Source organism: Pelophylax lessonae (assembly GCF_965119305.1).
Source record: "Pelophylax lessonae genome assembly, chromosome: 2".
In the NCBI taxonomy this organism is placed as follows: Eukaryota; Metazoa; Chordata; class Amphibia; order Anura; family Ranidae; genus Pelophylax; species Pelophylax lessonae.
In genome coordinates this window covers 749,970,585-749,990,108 of record NC_138769.1, presented here as the reverse complement: position 1 = coordinate 749,990,108, position 19,524 = coordinate 749,970,585, and the positions used below count along the sequence as shown (strand labels likewise).

At 45.8% G+C, this 19,524-nt stretch overlaps 1 protein-coding gene across 1 annotated transcript; it reads right to left on the bottom strand.

Moving 5' to 3' along the window:
• Positions 1-2,809: 2,809 nt before the first annotated feature.
• LOC309548387 (gastrula zinc finger protein XlCGF66.1-like) lies at positions 2,810-19,067 on the bottom strand (the record flags this gene model as incomplete). Its single annotated transcript, XM_082248327.1, has 6 exons — positions 2,810-3,680; positions 4,927-5,065; positions 5,179-5,382; positions 16,512-16,646; positions 16,920-17,036; positions 18,873-19,067. 6 exons carry the CDS (start codon positions 19,065-19,067, stop codon positions 3,010-3,012), a joined length of 1,461 nt encoding a protein of 486 aa, XP_082104453.1. The 3' UTR covers positions 2,810-3,009.
• Between the last annotated feature and the right edge of the window lie 457 nt (positions 19,068-19,524).

The window sequence follows — 19,524 nt, the reverse complement described above, 5'->3', positions numbered from 1 at the left end:
CCACTGCACTCTATACACAGGACTGTATATGACATGTTCCTGTTCTCTGCACTCTATACACAGGACTGTATATGATGTTCCTGACCACTGCACTCTATACACAGGACTGTATATAACATGTGCCTGACCACTGCACTCTATACACAGGACTGTATATGATGTTCCTGACCACTGCACTCTATACACAGGACTGTATATGACATGTTCCTTACCACTGCACTCTATACACAGGACTGTATATGATGTTCCTGACCACTGCACTCTATACACAGGACTGTATATGACATGTTCCTGACCACCGCACTCTATACACAGGGCTGTATATGACATGTTCCTGTTCTCTGCACTCTATACACAGGAATGTATATGACATGTTCCTTACCACTGCACTCTATACACAGGAATGTATATGACATGTTCCTGACCACTGCACTCTATACACAGGACTGTATATGACATGTTCCTGACCACCGCACTCTATACACAGGACTGTATATGACATGTTCCTGACCACCGCACTCTATACACAGGATTGTATATAACATGTGCCTGACCACTGCACTCTATACACAGGACTGTATATGACATGTTCCTGACCACTGCACTCTATACACAGGACTGTATATGACATGTTCCTGTTCTCTGCACTCTATACACAGGACTGTATATGATGTTCCTGACCACTGCACTCTATACACAGGACTGTATATGACATGTTCCTGACCACCGCACTCTATACACAGGGCTGTATATGACATGTTCCTGACCACCGCACTCTATACACAGGAATGTATATGACATGTTCCTGACCACTGCACTCTATACACAGGACTGTATATGACATGTTCCTGTTCTCTGCACTCTATACACAGGACTGTATATGATGTTCCTGACCACTGCACTCTATACACAGGACTGTATATAACATGTGCCTGGCCTCTGCACTCTATACACAGGACTGTATATGACATGTTCCTGACCACTGCACTCTATACACAGGACTGTATATGACATGTTCCTGACCACTGCACTCTATACACAGGACTGTATATGACATGTTCCTGTTCTCTGCACTCTATACACAGGACTGTATATGATGTTCCTGACCACTGCACTCTATACACAGGACTGTATATAACATGTGCCTGACCACTGCACTCTATACACAGGGCTGTATATGACATGTTCCTGACCACTGCACTCTATACACAGGGCTGTATATGACATGTTCCTGACCACCGCACTCTATACACAGGACTGTATATGACATGTTCCTGACCACCGCACTCTATACACAGGACTGTATATGACATGTTCCTGACCACCGCACTCTATACACAGGACTGTATATAACATGTGCCTGACCACTGCACTCTATATGATATACTCCTGACCACTGCACTCTATACACAGAACTGTATATGACATGTTCCTGTTCTCTGCACTCTATACACAGGGCTGTATATGATGTTCCTGACCACTGCACTCTATACACAGGGCTGTATATGAAATACTTCTGACCACTGCACTCTATACACAGGGCTGTATATGACATGTTCCTGACCACCGCACTCTATACACAGGAATGTATATGACATGTTCCTGACCACTGCACTCTATACACAGGACTGTATATGACATGTTCCTGACCACTGCACTCTATACACAGGGCTGTATATGACATGTTCCTGACCACTGCACTCTATACACAGGAATGTATATGACATGTTCCTGACCACTGCACTCTATACACAGGAATGTATATGACATGTTCCTGACCACCGCACTCTATACACAGGAATGTATATGACATGTTCCTGACCACTGCACTCTATACACAGGGCTGTATATGACATGTTCCTGACCACTGCACTCTATACACAGGACTGTATATGACATGTTCCTGACCACTGCACTCTATACACAGGGCTGTATATGACATGTTCCTGACCACCGCACTCTATACACAGGAATGTATATGACATGTTCCTGACCACTGCACTCTATACACAGGACTGTATATGACATGTTCCTGACCACTGCACTCTATACACAGGGCTGTATATGACATGTTCCTGACCACTGCACTCTATACACAGGAATGTATATGACATGTTCCTGACCACCGCACTCTATACACAGGGCTGTATATGACATGTTCCTGACCACTGCACTCTATACACAGGACTGTATATGACATGTTCCTGACCACTGCACTCTATACACAGGGCTGTATATGACATGTTCCTGACCACTGCACTCTGTATTACGAGGGGTTTAGTTTGGATTTAGCACAGAGTGGGAACATCAAAATGATCTTTGAACTCATAAATCCATGAGTATAATCTCAGTCATCAGTATGCAACCTAAGGGGTCTATTTATATAAAATTTGTTGGACGAATGTGATGAGAATTTGCCCAGCTGTGATATATTCGGGGCATATTTTAATTAACAAAGGGGTTTTTTATGATCATCAGTTCTATCTAGTGGTCATAATGAGGTAAAATACCTCCATCAGTAAAAAGAGCATCATACAGTACAGCATTATGGCCACTAGATGGAGCCAATAATCATAGAAAATCACTGAAAAACATACGTCTGATATTTGTCATGGCTGGGCAAATGCATGTCACATTAATTCAATGTTTTTTTTTTTCAAAATAGACCTCTAAGCATTTGTAAAAGCTTACACCACATAATGTACTAAGCCAATGAGATGTAAGGACTCCATTTTTATTTTTTTTACTGCTATCAATGGCCAACACGGTACAACACTTCATCCATGTCTCTGGTGATCTCTGATCTCCTTATGAAGTGTTTCTTACATGATGAAGATCAGCCATGGAGTATATCTGAGGTGTATATCAGGGTGTGCTTCTTTCCCACCTGAGAGCTGTGATGTCCAGCAACATTCATATAGAAGACATTTCCCGCACTCAAGGCACTAATGCACCTTGGGGGTTGTGTGGGATCCCTGATGTACAGGAAGACAGAGAGGAACAATTCCCTCACTCAGGACAGGAAGGTGGCTTCTCCCCTGTGTGAGATCTCTGATGTGTGTAAAGATTGGACTTCAGTGTAAAACATTTCCCACACTCAGGACAGGAATACGGCTTTTCACCTTTGTGAGAACTTTGATGTACATAAAGAGTGGACTTCCTTGAAAAGCATTTCCCACACTCAGGACAGCTATATGGCTTCTCCCCGGTGTGACATCTCTGATGTGCTGAGAGACTGGACTTCTGTGAAAAACATTTCCCGCACTCAGGACAGGTATACGGCTTCTCCCCTGTGTGAGATCTCTGATGTCTGTAAAGACTGGACTTCTGTGAAAAACATTTCCCACACTCAGAATTGTGTATGGATTTTAAATACCGCTTGTCATTTCTGTGAGATTTTATATGCATATTAAGTTTGGATATAGAATGGAAACACTTCCCACACTCAGGACAGGAAAATCTCTTATCTGTTGGAAGGACAGCACTGTCCCTCCGGGTCTGAAGTTCCTCAGGATAAGAGGAATACGATGGTCCATCTACACTGTGTGGTGCCGGATGGACATTTGAGGTAGCCGGGTTTTCTCCTGGACTATACTGTGTGATGTCCTCATCTTCTACTTTACAGTCTGGAGACAAAGTGAGACAATCCTCTGAGGTTTTCCTCATCTCCCGTCCATCTACTAAAATAGAAATAAAAAGATTATTACTAGACATCAGCAGCTTTGTCTCTGAGGATCTTACAATTCCACCCTCAAGGTAACTAGTAAATGGGTTCTCTGATCTCCTAACAGTTCATTTCTTTATTCATGGACCTTAGTCAGAGAGTGAGGAAACAACGAGAACTGTCTTTTATAGGAGTGAGAGTGATGAGGGGATTATAGGACGAGTGTCCCCACCCCCTCTATCACTCATTGCCATCTTCCCAACACATGAAGTCCCGCACTTCCTTATTTAGTCCATGATTTAGTCATGAATAACAGCGGGGCTGAGCCCCACCAGAGGTCAGAGAGTGAGGATGGGGGGAGAACAACCAAGATGAAGACTGGACTGATCCTGAAGACCACCATCATTATCATTTTTGAGTTATAGGTTTGAGGATGTTATAACATTATTATCAACATGTAAAAGTCTGTGCTCCAATCAAATCATCAGATATAAAATGTCTAGCTGGTAGAAAATTGGTGTAACAAAAGAGAATACATATTATGTGTATGTGCCCATCAGTGAAGGAGAAACATTTTCTGACAGAAAACCTTTTTAATTTATTTTTTTTTAACATTTTTGGTCTGTTTTTGTTTTTTTAACCCCCCCCCCCCCCCAAAAAAAAAACCCAGTGGTGATTAAATACCACCAAAAGTACAGTGTTGCATGACCACGCAATTGTCACTCAAAGTGTTATAGCGCTGAAAATTGGCCTGGGCAGAAACTGCCCAGTATTGAAATGGTTAAATATTTACATGAGAGAAGTTGCAGAGGTCCCACAGCGCTGCCTCCCATCTCCTGAGACTGCACTCAGTGACCTGGGTGTGAGACTATACAGACATATCCCTCCACCCGGCACAGCCAGCAAATAACAGAGCAAGTAACCCCGGGAGAATTGATCGGTCGGAGATCTTACTAAACCCGGGCATGAGGCAGAAGACCCAAAACACATACCCCAGGTGTCTTGGTCTGGTAACGTCTATGGTGAAAATGAACATTTTTCTGCCAGCTGAACCCCAGAAACTCCATAAATCCAGTCTAGAGACATTAATTGTGTCTGCAGCACAGAGAAGGAAGATTATCCGAGAGAAATACAGGAATACAGGACGGGGAACACAGCTCAGGAAAGTGACCAGGGGATTACAGGCTGATATCACCCAGTCCCTGCCCTACTCTGGACCAATCAGTGAGCAGTATGGGTGGAGGAATGTGTTAATGACCAACCTGTGTTGATCTCTGTAGGAATGTCCTCCTCTATAATTATCCTCATTATTCCATCCTCGTCCATAGACTGCTGATCATCCCTCACATAAGTCTCTTCTGCTTCTTTCACCTCAACTTTTATATCTATCAGATCTTCACCCTAAACCAAGAGAATGAGAGTGAATATCATGTGTAAAATATACTGTAGGATCACATAAAAAATCTACACATCATCTCTTCGAGTCCATATTCTAAATGCTCCATCCCACCAACCTTGTAATGGTGAGGGATGGTGTGATCTTCCTGTGTGGAATCCCGGGAATACAGAGGACGGGGACATCTCTCTGGTGGATTCCTGGTATTAGGTGGCTCCATCATATCCTTGTGTTCTGAAAACTCCTTCATCACTCCATACTCATCATCCTCCTCTTTATACTCTTCTTTAACAACAATATTATAATCACAGAGGTTTCCACTCTAAATATAGAAAAATTAGATCAGTTGTAACAATGCAGATAATGTACCAATCCTAATGATTACTATCACTGGGAGGAGGATCTACAGGCTGTACAGCTGTGATCCCTTAATGTTGCACAGAGACTGTCACAGCTGTACATCATACTTAGGGCCCATCTTACATCTGCAAGGCTTTTTTAAATGGGGATGAGAAAGGACCCTGTATGTTCTAGATGCTCTAGAGATCATGGTGATCTATTCCACCTAATGTGGAGATGCCCCAAACTACATCTTTACTGGGGGAGAGTCCTGGACACTATAAACAGGGTATTTCAGGTTACTATTAGACAGGATCCTAAGCCTTGCCTCTTGGGTATATTAGATGATCTACAGGTGGAAGAGGCCACCAAACAGGCTGTAGCACAGGCCCTATTCCAGGCTAGAAAGATAATCCTTAGACATTGGAAATCTGCAGAACCTCTCTCTTGGAAGGAATGGATCACACAATGGGAGATACGATGCGGTTAGAAAAATATATCTTTCGGCATAGAGAATTCTCACATACATATCGGAGAGTATGGTCACCTTGGCTTGATCCCCTAGGGGTTATCACCGGTTGATTTAGTTCTGGATAGAATTTTGTAAACGTAGCTTTGACTGATTGTTTTAAGACCCAATGCGGTGTGTATGCAATCTGTTGTTAAAGATAGAAATGATCTGCTTTACATGTACAGTATTGTTGTGACAAGGTTGGTCTTCACATTAATACCTTGATGTGTGTGTGATAATTTTTCTGGAATGGTTTAATGACTTGTTCTTGTCAACCTTTTCAATAAAAAATATATTGAGTTAAAAAAAAAAAAAAGAACACTCCTCCATGGAGAAAAGGAGAGTGACATCCTGACACCTTATAGGAACCTGACACACACAATTGTAACGCCGAGTGCTCTGGGTTCCGTGGCTTCCCCGGAGCACTCGAGGCGTCCCGCGGGCTGCAGCGCTCCGGTCATCGTCCCCGACTGTGAGCGCTGCTCCCCCGCATCTTCAATGACTCACCCGCCGGGTCCCATCAGCTCTGCCTCCCGGCACACGCCGGGTTCCTTCATGTCCTTCTCCCGGCGCGCGCGGCCCCGCTCCCTAGGACGCGCGCGCGCCGCTGCATTGAAATTTAAAGGGCCAGTGCACCACTAATTGGTGCCTGGTCCAATCAGTCCAAAATATATAAAAACCCACTTCCCCTTCCTGTCCTTGCCGGATCTTGTTGCCTTTTGTGCCTTGAGAAAGCGTTTGGTGTATTTTCCCTGCCTGTGTATCTGACCTTCTGCTGTTGCCCCTGACTACGAACCGTTGCCGCCTGCCTTGACCTTTTGCTCCGTCTGACCCTGCCTTTGCCTTGTCCTTCTGTACCACGCCTGAAACAGTTGTCTGTGAGGTTGAGCCGTTACCGGAGGATACGACCTGGTTGCTACCGCCGCAGCAAGTCCATCCCGCCTTGCGGCGGGCTCTGGTGAAAACCGGTAGTAATTTAGAACCGGTCCTCTAGTACGGTCCACGCCAATCCCTCACTGACACAGAGGATCCACCTCCAGTGCAGTCACCTGCCGCCAGTCCGGACCCTGACAGTAGATCTGGCCATGGATCCCGCTGATGTGCCCCTGCCTAGTCTCGCTGACATCTCTACCGTGGTTGCCCAGCAGTCCCAGCAGATTGCTCAGCAAGGTCAACAGTTGGCACAGTTGACCGCCATGCTGCAGCAGCTTCCTCCCGCAAGGCAGCAGCCGCCTGCTTCTGCTTCCGCTCCACCTCCGCAGCCGGTGGCTGCCGCCTCCGCTAGAATCCGTTTGTCTCTCCCGGACAAGTTTGATGGGGATTCTAAGATGTGCCGGGGTTTCTTGTCCCAATGTTCCCTGCACCTGGAGATGTTGGCCGACCAGTTTCCTACGGAACGGTCTAAGGTGGCCTTCATGGTCAGTTTACTGTCTGGGAAGGCCTTGGCCTGGGCCACGCCGCTCTGGGACCGCAACGATCCTGCCACTGCCTCCGTCCAGTACTTCGTTTCTGAAGTCCGCAGTGTCTTCGAGGAACCTGCCCGTGCCTCGTCAGCTGAAACAGCCTTGCTAAACCTCGTCCAAGGAGACGCTACAGTAGGCGAATATGCTATACAGTTTCGCACCCTGGCCTCCGAACTGACCTGGAACGACGCCCTCTGCGCGACTTTTAAAAAGGGTTTATCCAGCCATATCAAGGATGCTCTGGCCGCACGAGAGATACCTGACTCCCTGACGGAACTCATCCAGTTGGCTACTCGCATAGATATGCGCTTCCTTGAAAGACGTCAGGAACTTCGCCAAGAAAAGAATCTTGTTCGCAACAGGCGATATCCACGCCTGGCACCTCTCTTCCAACAACCTTTGCAGCCGGTTTCTGTGCCTTCCACCGAGGAGGCCATGCAAGTGGATCGGGCTCGCCTGACCCAGCAAGAAAGGTCTCGCCGGAGGAACGAGAATTTATGCCTATACTGTGCGAGTTCCGAACACTCCTTAAAGGACTGTCCAGTTCGTCCACAGCGTCAGGGAAAAGCTCGCACCTAGTGAACGTAGGAGAGGCGTCGCTGGGTGTAAAGTCTCCCTCTCCACGCTTGATTGTTCCAGTACGGATTTCTTCTGCCGCTAAAGTCTCCTTCCCTGCAGAGGCCTTCTTGGACTCTGGTTCTGCAGGAAACTTCTTTAAAGCCTCCTTCATCAACCGCTTTAGCATTCCTGTGATCCGTCTTGTCAAGCCCTTCTTCATTACTACAGTTAACGGAGAGAATCTGAACTGTACCGTGCGTTATCGCACAGAACCCGTGCTCATGACCATAGGGGTCCTCCACCAAGAGACCATTGAATTTTTTGTTCTACCAAATTGCACTTCTGACGTCCTTCTTGGCTTGCCTTGGCTCCAGCGCCACTCTCCTACCCTCGACTGGACCTCTGGGGACATTAAATCATGGGGGCCTACCTGCCTCACTCATTGCCTCAAGTCGGTACCTACTAGACAAGTCATCGTCTCCTCACCCTTGCTCGGCCTTCCTAAGGCCTATCAGGACTTTACCGACGTCTTTTGCAAGAAACAGGCGGAGGTCTTACCCCCACATAGACCCTATGACTGTCCCATTGATTTGCTTCCCGGTACCACACCACCCCGTGGCAGGATTTACCCTCTCTCCATTCCTGAAACCAAGGCCATGTCGGAATACGTTCAGGAGAACCTCAAGAAAGGTTTCATCAGGAAGTCTTCTTCTCCTGCCGGAGCAGGATTTTTCTTTGTTGCCAAAAAGGATGGGTCACTACGCCCATGTATTGACTACCGCGGCCTTAACAAAATCACGGTAAAGAATCGCTACCCTTTGCCTCTCATCTCGGAGCTCTTTGACCGTCTGCGCGGAGCAAAGGTCTTTACTAAGCTTGACCTCAGGGGCGCTTATAATATCATCAGAATCCGTGAAGACGAGTGGAAAACCGCTTTTAATACCAGAGATGGCCACTCTCGTCATGCCTTTTCGGCCTGTGCAAAGCTCCTGCAGTCTTTCAAGACTTTGTCAACGAGATCTTCCGGGACATGTTGTATACCTGTGTAGTGGTCAATCTTGACGACATTCTAATCTTTTCCTCCACCCTGGAGGAACACCGTCGCCATGTTCGTCAAGTACTCCAGCGCCTTCGTATCAACCATCTTTACGCCAAAATGGAAAAATGTATTTTTGAACGTAGCTGTCTTCCGTTTCTGGGATACCTAGTTTCTGGACAAGGTCTTCAAATGGACCCCGACAAACTCTCTGCAGTCTTGGATTGGCCATGCCCCTCAGGACTTCGTTCTATTCAGCGTTTCCTTGGATTCGCCAACTATTACCGCCAGTTTGTTCCCCACTTCTCCACTATTGTGGTGCCTATTGTGGCTCTAACCAAGAAAGAAGCGAATCCGAAATCCTGGCCTCCCCAAGCTGAAGAAGCCTTTACTCGCCTTAAAGCCGCCTTCGCCTCCGCTCCAGTCTTGAATAGGCCCGATCCTCTGAAACCATACTTCCTGGAAGTGGATGCCTCCTCTGTTGGAGCCGGAGCGGTTCTTCTTCAAAAGTCTGCTAAAGGAAAAAACGTCAGCTGCGGCTTCTTCTCAAAAACTTTTTCCCCTCCTGAAAAGAACTATGCCATCGGAGATCGTGAATTACTAGCCATTAAGTTGGCACTAGAAGAATGGAGACATCTTCTGGAAGGATCCCTTCATCCGATCACCATCTACACTGACCACAAAAATCTCTCGTACCTTCAGTCTGCCCAGCGCCTTAATCCGCGCCAGGCCAGGTGGTCATTGTTCTTTGCCCGATTCACTTTCTAAATCCATTTTCGTCCTGCTGATAAGAACATTAGAGTGGATGCCCTATCACGTTCCACCGATGCCTCCGAAGATGAAACCGTTCCTCAACACATCATTCCTCCTGAGTGTCTGATTTCAACTGCCCCTGCTTCACTGGCACCAGTTCCTCCAGGGAAAACATTTGTTCCTCCACGTCTTCGCCTACGGACTCTCAAATGGGGTCACTCCTCTCACCTGGCGGGTCACGCTGGAATTAAAAAGACGACTCAGCTAATTGCCAGACACTATTGGTGGCCTTCCTTTGAGAAAGATGTAACGGAGTTCGTTCGAGCCTGTACTGTCTGCGCACGTGATAAAACTCCCCGCCAGAAGCCTGCAGGTCTTCTCCTCCCTCTGCCTGTGCCTGAACAGCCTTGGTCCCACATAGCAATGGACTTCGTCACTGATCTTCCCGTATCCCATGGCAACACAGTCATATGGGTGGTTGTTGACAGGTTTTCAAAAATGGCACATTTTGTTCCGCTTCCTGGTCTCCCTTCTGCACCACAGCTGGCGAAGCAATTCTTTTTGCACATTTTCCGTCTCCATGGTCTTCCAACACATATCGTCTCCGATAGAGGCGTCCAGTTTATCTCAACGTTTTGGAGAGCTCTCTGCACCCAATTAAAAATCAAATTGAACTTTTCTTCTGCCTACCACCCTCAGTCCAATGGACAAGTGGAGAGGGTTAACCAGATCCTTGGTGACTATCTACGACACTTCGTCTCCTCCCGTCAGGATGATTGGGTCGACCTATTGCCCTGGGCCGAATTCTCATATAATTTTAGAGACTCTGAGTCATCCACCAAATCTCCGTTTTTTGTGGTGTACGGCCGTCACCCGCTGCCCCCCCTCCCCATTCCCACTTCTTCTGGAGTTCCTGCCGTTGATGACTTGACCCTGGACTTCTCCTCCATCTGGAAAGAGACTCAAAAGTCGCTCACCCTGGCCGCTTCTCGCATGAAGAGACATGCAGATAAAAAAAGAAGAATTCCTCCTGTCTTTGCCCCTGGGGACAGAGTGTGGCTCTCTGCCAAATATATCCGGTTTCGGGTCCCCAGCTACAAACTGGGTACGCGTTATCTCGGGCCTTTTAAAATCAAAAGCCAAATTAATGCTGTCTCTTACAAACTCCATCTTCCTCCCTCTCTCCGTATTCCTAACTCCTTTCATGTATCCCTTCTCAAACTCCTCATTCTTAACCGATTTTCCCCCAAGGTCACCGTTCCTGCTCCTGTCTCTGGGTCCTCTGACGTCTTCTCAGTGAAAGAGATCCTCGCCTTCAAGGTCGTCAGAGGTAAAAAAAATTTTTTGGTTGACTGGGAGAATTGTGGTCCTGAGGAGAGGTCATGGGAGCCCGAGTCCAATATTCTCAACAAGGAGCTCATCCACAGGTACCTGGGCTCCAAAAAGAGGGGGAGACCTAAGGGGGGGGGTACTGTAACGCCGAGTGCGTCCCGCGGGCTGCAGCGCTCCGGTCATCGTCCCCGACCGTGAGCGCTGCTCCCCCGCATCTTCAGTGACTCAGCCGCCGGGTCCCGTCAGCTCTGCCTCCCGGCACGCGCCGGGTTCCTTCATGTCCTCCTCCCGGCGCGCGCGGCCCCGCTCCCTAGGACGCGCGCGCGCCGCTGCATTGAAATTTAAAGGGCCAGTGCACCACTAATTGGTGCCTGGTCCAATCAGTCCAAAATATATAAAAACCCACTTCCCCTTCCTGTCCTTGCCGGATCTTGTTGCCTTTTGTGCCTTGAGAAAGCGTTTGGTGTATTTTCCCTGCCTGTGTATCTGACCTTCTGCTGTTGCCCCTGACTACGAACCGTTGCCGCCTGCCTTGACCTTTTGCTCCGTCTGACCCTGCCTTTGCCTTGTCCTTCTGTACCACGCCTGAAACAGCTGTCTGTGAGGTTGAGCCGTTACCGGAGGATACGACCTGGTTGCTACCGCCGCAGCAAGTTTATCCCGCCTTGCGGCGGGCTCTGGTGAAAACCGGTAGTAATTTAGAACCGGTCCTCTAGTACGGTCCACGCCAATCCCTCACTGACACAGAGGATCCACCTCCAGTGCAGTCACCTGCCGCCAGTCCGGACCCTGACAACAATGATACAGTCACCATCCAGACAAATCCCTTGTCTGTTACCGGATAATGTCCCAGAATTCCCAGCACCCTAACTGAGCTGCAACTCTCTCCATCAGTGCTCCATAGAACACTTTTTGAATTCAGTACACTGTCGGGGTATAAGATTATATTTTTAAGATAGAGGCTCATTCATCAACAGTCCTCCCACCACTCTGGCCACTTTAAAATCAACGTCCTCGTATCATTAGTGTACCTGTTCACCTCAAATACCGGGGCATTCATGTGACGCCTACTCCTCATTATACTAAGCTAAGTACCCCTCCTTTAATGTCGTGGTCTGTCCATCACCCACCCAGTCGTGGGTCTGAAATATGATTTGGGTTATCTACCCCGTGCACCTGTGATCTTTATTATGGTCAGCTGATTCCACCTTATTCACTCCACTGAAACAATTCTCCTCCTCCCCTATGCTATTTAAGTTGTCTAAATGGAAAAAATGTTGCACATGGTACTTTATTTCTTCACCATGTTCTCCCCTGCTTAACCTTCTATATAATCCTTCAATCCCAGACTCCCCGTCCTATGGAATAATCTTGCCCTGGGCCACAGCAAAGAGATTTCAGTTGCATCATTTTGTAGATCCGGTTACACAGAAACAAATTCTGTCTGAAAAATTAGGCATTCAGAGGATAAAGAAGTAAGTGTCGGCCATTCCAGGCCCCAAAAATTAGCCCACATGCGTTTACCTGACAGCTAAGAATGTAGTATTCTGTAGCTGAAGGTACATTAGGCATTCACAGGATACAGAAGTAAGTGTCGTCCTGTATAGGCCCCAAAAATTAGCTCACATGGGTTTAACTGACAGCAAAGAACATAGTGTATTTGATGGCTAGAGGTACATTAGGCATTCACAGGATACAGAAGTAAGCGTCAGCCTGTATAGGCCCCAAAAATTTGCTCACATGGGTTTAACTGACAGCAAAGAACATAGTGTATTTGATGGCTGGAGGCACATTAGGCATTCACAGGATACATTAGTGTCGGCCTGTATAGGCCCCAAAAATGAGCCCACGTGGGTTTAACTGACAGCAAAGAACGTAGTATTTGATGGCTAGAGGTACATTAGGCATTCACACAGTATACAGAATTAAGTTTCGGCCTGTATAGGCTCCAAAAATTAGCCATTCAATGGACATGAAATGCCTTTTATGCTGCTGTATGTAGTGAAGCCAAGGACCAGGAATTGCTGTGGGTGGATGGCGGTCTGGTGGATATTTGTGGCCTGGCATGAGGAATTTCAATGAAACAGATCATGTGTTGAATTCCTCAGAGATCCATGCCTCATTCATTTTTATAAATGTGAGGTAGTCTACACTGTCATGAGCTAGGCGAGTGCGCTTATCGGTCACGATCCCCCCTGTTGCGCTGAACGTCCTTTCGGACAGGACACTGGAAGGGGGCAAGCCAACAGTTCCATTGCAAATTGTGCAAGCTCTGGCCAGAGGTCAAGCCTGCCCACCCAGTAGTCCAAAAGTTCATCACTCCTCAGAGCGTCCACACCGGCCGTTAACCCAATGTAGTCAGACACCTGTCGGACACCTTTTTTTACGCTCCAACATTTCAGCCACAGAAGCCTGCCGATGGCATCATGGAAGGTAGAGGGCTGGACGGTGAGAGCCTGGAGTGTGGCTTTGTGGGTTCTGACGGTGTTGTGCCAACTGGGCTCGGTGATGGGATTTCAGGTGCCTTCCTAAGGCGGTTGTCCCTAGGTGAGTGTTGGGCTTACCGCGACTTATGCGTTGACTGCAAAGGCTGCAGATGGCAACACTGTTGTCAGCAACGGACACATTAAAAAAAGCCCACACTGCGGAGCCATGTGCCGGTGTCCTGGGAGCGCCAGATGTGACTGTACATGGTTGATGGCTCGCTCCTGATACATTTGCAGTCTGCTTTGTACCTCTTGTGCAATGCAAGTTCTGTCTGCCTCTCCTCCCTATCTGCCGTTCCGTCAGTCTGCCAGTTCTACAAATAATTGGCCAGTAACTGTTGTCACTGTGTGTAGCACAGTTAACACAGCAAAAGAGGCCAAATTTTTGCAGGACTAAAATACAATCTTAGAAAAGTATACTGTTAAATAACACCCCACTTCAATATGTGGTATTGGGGGGCCACTAGTCTATCACACCAGTTGTTCAAAAAATTGGCCAGTGAGTTTGGCACTGTGTGTACCAGACTTAACTCAGCAAAAGAGGCAATATTGTTGCAGGACACAAATACACTTGTAAAAGTATACTCAGGTAACACCCCACTTCAATATGTGGTATTGGGGGGCCACTGGTTTATCACACCAGTTATAATACATTATAAGTGCTTTTGTCACTGTTTGCAGTATTGCTGCAGCAATGCTTAGTCACCACACCTGTCACAATGCTGCACAGTGCACAATGCTACTACTAATCCACTATAATAGGCTTTCTACAAAGTATATTATACTGTGGGTTATCCCCTCCCCCCCCCCCCCTTTTTAGTGCACTGCACAGCAATACAAAAAAATTTGCAGCCCTTTAAATGACTTTTGTGGACATTAACAGAGCGATTTGTGTGACTGCAGCCGATCTCTCTAACTGCCCTTAAAGCACAGACTGGATACCTGTCCCTAACCTGAAGAGAGACTGGACCTATACCGAAATACCAGCCCTGAAAAGGACTTTTGTGGACATTAACAGAGCGATTTGTGTGACTGCTGCAGATCTCTAACTGTCCCTAAAGCACCGACTGGATACCTCTCCCTAACAGTGAAAAATACTAGGAGACCTATACCAAAATACCAGCCCTGGAAAGGACTTTTGTGGATCTTCACAGAGCTATTTGTGTCCGGCAATCTCTCTCTGATGAGCACAGCAGACCTCTCCCTACGCTGACAAAAAGCAGAATGTGAAATGGCCGACAGCTCAGGTCTATTTATAGAGTAGGGGGCATGTTCATGTGCTGAAATGTTTTCATTGGCTGTCCCGTTCCACCTGACGGCTGTGTCATGGGTCAAAGTTCTCCCCAATGTAAACTAATATGGCCGCCGCGAACAACGCCATGTGTTCGCAAATTTGGCGGGTAACGAACAAGCAAAATTTGCCACGAACCACAAGGCAATCTCTAATGCTGTATATCTTCTGGCTATTGCAAGCTGCAATTCCTATATACCCTCCATGGTGTAATATCTGTATACCCTCTTCATGGTGTAATACTTATATACCCTCTTCATGGTGTAATATCTATATATACCCTCTTCATGGTGTAATATCTATATACCTTCTTCATGGTGTAATATCTATATACCTTCTTCATGGTGTAATACCTATATACCTTCTTCATGGTGTACTACCTATATACCCTCTTCATGGTGTAATATCTATAAACTCTCTTTATGGTGTAATATCTATATACCCTCTTCATGGTGTAATATCTATATATACCCTCTTCATGGTGTAATATCTATATATACCCTCTTCATGGTGTAATATCTATATATACCCTCTTCATGGTGTAATATCTATATATATATACCCTCTTCATGGTGTAATATCTATATACCTTCTTCATAGTGTAATATCTATATACCTTCTTCATAGTGTAATATCTATATACCTTCTTCATGGTGTAATATCTATAAACTCTCTTTATGGTGTAATATCTATATATACCCTCTTCATGGTGTAATATCTATATATATATACCCTCTTCATGGTGTAATATCTATATATACCCTCTTCATGGTGTAATATCTATATATATACCCTCTTCATGGTGTAATATCTATATATATATACCCTCTTCATGGTGTAATATCTATATATACCCTCTTCATGGTGTAATATCTATATATATATACCCTCTTCATGGTGTAATATCTATATATACCCTCTTCATGGTGTAATATCTATATATACCCTCTTCATGGTGTAATATCTATATACCCTCTTCATGGTGTACTACCTATATACCTTCTTCATGGTGTACTACCTATATACCTTCTTCATGGTGTACTACCTATATACCTTCTTCATGGTGTACTATCTATATACCTTCTTCATGGTGTAATACCTATATACCCTCTTCATGGTATAATATCTATGTACCCTCTTCATGCTGTAATATCTATATACCCTCTTCATGGTGTAATATCTATATACCCTCTTCATGGTGTAATATCTATATACCCTCTTCATGGTGTACTACCTATATACCTTCTTCATGGTGTACTACCTATATACCTTCTTCATGGTGTACTACCTATATACCTTCTTCATGGTGTACTATCTATATACCTTCTTCATGGTGTAATACCTATATACCCTCTTCATGGTATAATATCTATGTACCCTCTTCATGCTGTAATATCTATATACCCTCTTCATGGTGTAATATCTATATACCCTCTTCATGCTGTAATATCTATATACCCTCTTCATGGTGTAATATCTATATACCCTCTTCATGGTGTAATATCTATAAACTCTCTTCATGGTATAATATCTATATACCCTCTTCATGCTGTTTACGTTGCTTGCGTAATTCAAACCATTGACTATTTTCCTCTACTGTTTTGTGAAATACAATGGATGTAACTTCTTTATTTTTGGAAAAAAAAAAAAAATTACAAAAAATAACTCCCAGCACCGCTCACCTCTCCTGTCAGCAGCTCCATCATCTTCTTGGTGACTTCTAGAATCTTCTGCATGTTGTGTATCTCAGGTTTTAGGGAGTCACATGGAGGCACTGTGATGGTCATATGATCACCTGACTTCAGAGGAGGAAATCTCTGTATTGGAGAACCAATAGGAATATCATGTTAGAATCCCAGAATCCTCCTCACCTCTCCGGTCAGGTCTGTGTTTTATTAATAGAGATAAGAGTGATGTCATGTGACCTCCCAGAATCCTCCTCACCTCTCCAGTCAGGTCTGTGTTTTATTAATAGAGATAAGAGTGATGTCATGTGACCTCCCAGAATCCTCCTCACCTCTCCGGTCAGGTCTGTGTTTTATTAATAGAGATAAGAGTGATGTCATGTGACCTCCCAGAATCCTCCTCACCTCTCCGGTCAGCAGGTAGATGATCTCCAGGGTGAGGTTTAGTATCTTCTCAGTCATGTGACTCCGGTCCTCTTCCATCCTCATTTGATCTATACAGGTCTCCTTGTTGACAGATAACTTTGGGAAATTAAGGTAAGAATTATTTGGATTGTATTAGTCACACAATAATAGGATGTGGATGTGTGGGGGTAGTGGGAGGGTTGCTGTACATTCAAGAACTCCTGTCCCCAGGGGAGCACATTTATTATTATTACACGGGATTTATATAGTGCTGACAGTTTACGCAGCACTTTACAACATGAGGGCAGGCAGTACAATTAGAATACAATTTATTACAGGAGGAATCAGAGGGCCCTGTTCATTGGAAATCTAGGTGGAAGGGTCAAGTGATACAAAAGGTAATAACTGGGGGGGGGGGGGTGGGCTGATGAAAAAAATAAATGTACAGTTGATAGGTGTGGGCAAAATAGGCTTCTCTAAAGAGAAGGAGATAGTCGAACAGATTAATGTGGGGAGTTCCATAGGATAGGAGAGGCTTGGGAGAAGTCTTGGAGACGAGCATTGGAGGAGGTGACAAGGGAGCTAGAGGGCAGGAGGTCTTAGGAGGAACAAATGGAAAAATTTGGTTGGTATTGTGAGACCAGGTTAGTTATGTAGCTGGGAGCAGAGCCATGGAAAGCTTTGTAAGTTGTTGTTAGTATTTTGAATTTATTTTGTTGGGTGAGTGGCAGCCAATGGAGGGATTGGCAGAGAGGGGTAGCAGATGCTGAGCAGTTTGTAAGGTGGATGAGTCTTGTAACAGCATTCATGACAGACTAAAAGGGGGATAATCTATGTAAAGGCAAGCCAATGAGAAGGGAGTTGCAGTAGTCGAGGCGAGAGATGATTAGGGAGTGAATTAGGAGCTTTGTGGTGTCATTGGTTAGGAAGGGGTATATTTCAGAGATGTTGTGGAGGTTGAAGTGGAAAGCTGTGGGTAGTGAATGGATATGGGTCTGATAGGATAGTTCAGAGTCCAGGAATACACCTAGCACCTTGGAATGCGGGGATGGGGTGATAGTTGTGCCGTTGATTTGGACAGAGAAATTAGGAGAAGAGGCTTGTGAGGGAGGAAATAATATGAGCTTGGTTTTGGATAGATTGAGTTTGAGGTGTGACATCCAGACTGATATGTCTGTTAGTAAATTAGTAATGCATGAGGAGACTGATGGAGTGAGCTGAAGGGTAGAAAGATACATTTAGGTGTCGTCAGCATAGAAATGGTATTGAAAGCCATGAAAGGCAATCAACTGACCCAGAGAGGAGGTGTAGACCGAGAATAGGAGAGGTCCAAGAACAGAACCTTGGGGAACCCCGACAGAGTAAGGAAGAGGAGAAGAGGGAGTCGAATTGTAGATGACACTGAAGGTGCAGTGTGATAGGTTGGAAGAGAACCAGCTAAGAGTACGGTCACAGAGACCAAAGGAGTGGAGTGGGGTGGTCCACTGTATCAAAGGCAGCAGAGAGGTCCAGGATTAGGAGTACAGAAAAGTTCCCATTGGTTTCAGCTGTTCTCTGTAAGGAGAGCAGTTTCTGTGAAATGTTGAGAGCGAAATCCAGAAAGAAGGGGATCGCAAAATTGTTCTCAATCAAATGGTCACTCAGTCAGTTGTAGACCAGGCTTTTAAGGAGTCTGGAGGAAAAGGGGAATGAAGGAGGTGAGCATGGGGTCCAGAGAGGGCTTTTTAAGGCTAGGGGTGACTAGTACATGTTTTAGAGAGTTGGGGAAGGTGCCAGAAGAGAGGGAGAGATTTAGTATGTGGGTTAGAGAGTGACTGTAGCACTTGCGTGGGAGCAGGGTCCAGGGGGCAGGTGGGAGTTAGAAAAAATTTAGCAGCCTCATCAATAGTTGCAGGATTGAATGGGGGAGGTAATGATTGGACATGGGGCGTTAAGTGGGGGATGTATCTGTACATTGGAGATATCTTTATGAATTGAATCAATCTTATTGTTGAAGTGATTGGTGATCTCCTGGGCAGTGAGTGAGTTTGAGAGTGGAGGCAGAAGAGGACGAAGAAGAGAGTTGAAGGTAGAGAAGCATTGTCTGCTTGGCAGTGAAGAGGCAATAGTAGCATTTTCGGAGGGCAGATTTATATTGGTTGAAGTCATTCTGGGACTTAAGTCTTACGCCACAGGTGCTTAAGAGTGCAGATACGTTTTCTGATACGTAGCTGCGCTCTTAAGCACCTGTGGCATAGGGGTAGTGGGTGAAGTACCTGTTAGGAGCAGCGTAGGTCTGGAAGAGTGAGTCTAGAGAAGGCCATCATGGGGGAGGGAAGCAGGAGAAGCAGTGTCGGATTCATGAAGCCAGATTTCGGTAATGGCAAATAAGTTAAAGTAATTTGTGATAAAGAGGTCATGGAGGGAGGTGAGTTTGTCACAGGCAGAGCGGGCATTCCAGAGGGCTCAGGAGAAGTGGAGATTGGTTTTGGGAATAAGAGTAAAGGAAAACAAGTTTTGTGGATTGCGGCTGCTGCCAGAAGGTTTAGGGTGATGGGAGCATTGGGCACAGTTATATGATGGAGGCCCAGGGTTTGGGGATAAATCTCCAGAGGTTAGAAGAACT